This window comes from Passer montanus, unplaced genomic scaffold, assembly GCF_014805655.1.
Source record: "Passer montanus isolate IOZ18808 unplaced genomic scaffold, ASM1480565v1 scaffold1390, whole genome shotgun sequence".
Classification (NCBI taxonomy): domain Eukaryota; kingdom Metazoa; phylum Chordata; class Aves; order Passeriformes; family Passeridae; genus Passer; species Passer montanus.
The window spans coordinates 4,010-6,644 of NW_024360831.1; the positions used below are offsets into that span (position 1 = coordinate 4,010).

Here is a 2,635-nt window from a genome sequence, read left to right on the forward strand (position 1 = left end):
TCTGTCCTTCAGAAGTGCCCAGGACCCTCTGGAATGGCTCTGGCCTTTCCAAGGGGTTTGAGAGAGGTCTCACAGTGACACTGCCCAGCCTTCTCAACAGCCCTGACACCAAAAAGCCCTTCCAGAGGAGTGCCCAGGACACAGCTCTGAGCTGTCCCTGTCCTGAGGGCAAGTTTAGATGGGTGACTGTGGGGTTTTATTCCCACACAGCTCCACTGTGCAGCTCACAGCTCTCCTGAGCACTTCTCTCAGTGCCTCCCTAAGCCCCTCCTTTCTGCTCCACAGGCTGTAGAGGAGAGGGTTCAGCAGGGGAGAGGATTGTTTAAAAAATGCTGTGTCAGAATGTCTCAGGACACACAACTGATCTGGGCACCAATGACACAGAAAATCACGAGGATGCCCCAGAACACTGTGGCACTGCAAAGTAAAAGGAGGAGGTGGAGAAAACCTTCCCCTGCCATCAGCCCTGGCACAAGCTGGAAAGGCCCAGGAAGGTTCAGCACAGACCATTCAGCATCTGATGGGTACTGGCCACCAACAAGAAACACCTGACACAGACCCGAGTCTCTGATCTGATCCCACTGAGCCTTGGGAGAACAATGAGCATCTTTAGAGTCCAACCCTTGGCATGTTCTTGTAAGAAACTGTGGCAGAAGCTCTCAGGCACTGGGCTGAGGAGATCCCTTTGCTGATGGCAGTGCTGGGGTAAAGGTCAGCTTTCTCACAAAAGCTCTCATTACTGCACCTGCTTCCAGAGCACTCAGACCACAACAAGGGCTCCAAAGGAGAGTGTAGAGGAGCCAAGAGCAGCTCAGAAAGATCATGTGCTGGTGCTCCCTGACTGTGCTGCTCTGCTGCAAAGCATCACAGCTTTTACAAAAGACTCAGTGAAAGGGTAGCAGAGAAAGCATATCCTGCAGATCCCTTTATTTTGTTTAAAGACCAGAGAGCACAGTTCCCAATTTAAAAAATCTGTTAGTCAAATTCAAGAGGAAAACATTTAAACAGAAGAGGGATGAATAATAAGATTTTGTTGTGATCAAGATGACCACAAGAAAAACAAAAATATCCACCCACCACACTACCAATATATGAAAAGGCAGACCGAGTCTGTAAATTCTGAATGTTATGCTGTACAAAAGGGGTATTTTATTCCTTCTGAAAAGCATCCAGTCATCATTTTTCTCATTCCATCCTTGAGCTCCTGGTTCCTCAGGCTATAGATGAGGGGGTTCAGGGCAGGAGGCACCACTGAGTACAGAACTGACACTGCCAGATCCTGGGATGGGGAGGAGATGGAAGAGGGCTTCAGGTAAGCAAATATATCAGTGCTGACAAAGAGGGAGACCACTGCCAGGTGAGGGAGGCAGGTGGAAAAGGCTTTGTGCCGTCCCTGCTCAGAGGGGATCCTCAGCACAGCCCTGAAGATCTGCACATAGGAGAAAACCATGAACATAAAACAACCAACTAACAGAAAAGCACTAACCACAATGAGCCCAAGTTTCCTGAAGTTGGAGTGTGAGCAGGAGAGCTTGAGGATCTGTGGGATTTCACAGAAGAACTGGCCCAGGGCATTGCCATGGCACAGGGGCAGGGAAAATGTATTGGCTGTGTGCATGAGAGCATTGAGAAAGGCGCTGGCCCAGGCAGCTGCTGCCATGTGGGCACAAGCTCTGCTGCCCAGGAGGGTCCCGTAGTGCAGGGGTTTGCAGATGGACACGTAGCGGTCGTAGCACATGATGGTCAGAAGGGAAAACTCTGCTGAAATGAAAAAGACAAAAAAAAATAGTTCGACTGCACATCCTGTGTAGGAGATGGTTGTGGTGTTCCAGAGGGAATTGTGCATGGCTTTGGGGACAGTGGTGCAGATGGAGCCCAGGTGGCTGAGGGCCAGGTTGAGCAGGAAGAAGAACATGGGCGTGTGCAGGTGGTGGCCGCAGGCTACGGCGCTGATGATGAGGCCGTTGCCCAGGAGGGCAGCCAGGGAGATGCCCAGCAAGAGGCAGAAGTGCAGGAGCTGCAGCTGCCGTGTGTCTGCCAATGCCAGCAGGAGGAAGTGGCTGATGGAGCTGCTGTTTGACATTTCTTCACTCTGGGCATTGTGAGCTGTTCAAAGAAGACATTGACAAACTGGGACTAATTTCTTTGAGTCAATCCCATTGTTTTTGGTTTTTTTTTTTTATCCCATCAAAATTACTTCTCTTCCAGAGAGGGCAAAGTTCTTCCTGAACTTGGCTAAACATTTTGAGTTCGGGTTTGTACTGTTGAGCTACTGCCTTATCTTCAGCATTGTTGTCAGCCTGAACACTGGGGAGCCCAGAGGGAAAACAGGGCTCCCTGTGCCCCAGTGCAGTCAGACCTGCTGGAACAACACAGGTGCTCTTTTCTCATTTCACCTCTCTCTATTTCAGCCTCATCACACTTAAAACTTTCTTGAAAAGCAAAGTGGACTTTTTGAATTCTCCAGTTTAAAAATATTTTTCTCCAAACCCTCCTCCCTTTCCCTGTGCACCTGAACCGGAAGGGACACCAAGGGTTGCTCTGTCTGTCTGCTGCCTGCAGTTGTGCCTATTTGGAGCAGTTTCTCTCTACCCAAGCCTTGTCCCTGCCAGTGCTTCCAGAGCCCAGCCCAGCC

The 2,635-nt window shown here is 50.1% G+C and overlaps 1 protein-coding gene across 1 annotated transcript; it reads right to left on the reverse strand.

The window, feature by feature from the left end:
• Positions 1 to 1,126: 1,126 nt before the first annotated feature.
• Positions 1,127 to 2,083, reverse strand: LOC120497861 (olfactory receptor 14J1-like). The gene has a single exon (XM_039699822.1). The coding sequence runs from the start codon at positions 2,081 to 2,083 to the stop codon at positions 1,127 to 1,129; it is 957 nt and encodes a 318-aa protein (XP_039555756.1).
• Between the last annotated feature and the right edge of the window lie 552 nt (positions 2,084 to 2,635).

What these genes read in the sequence shown, in the direction of transcription:
- LOC120497861 (XM_039699822.1), bottom strand. Translation starts at nt 2,083, where the DNA reads ATGTCAAACAGCAGCTCCATCAGCCACTTCCTCCTGCTGGCATTGGCA.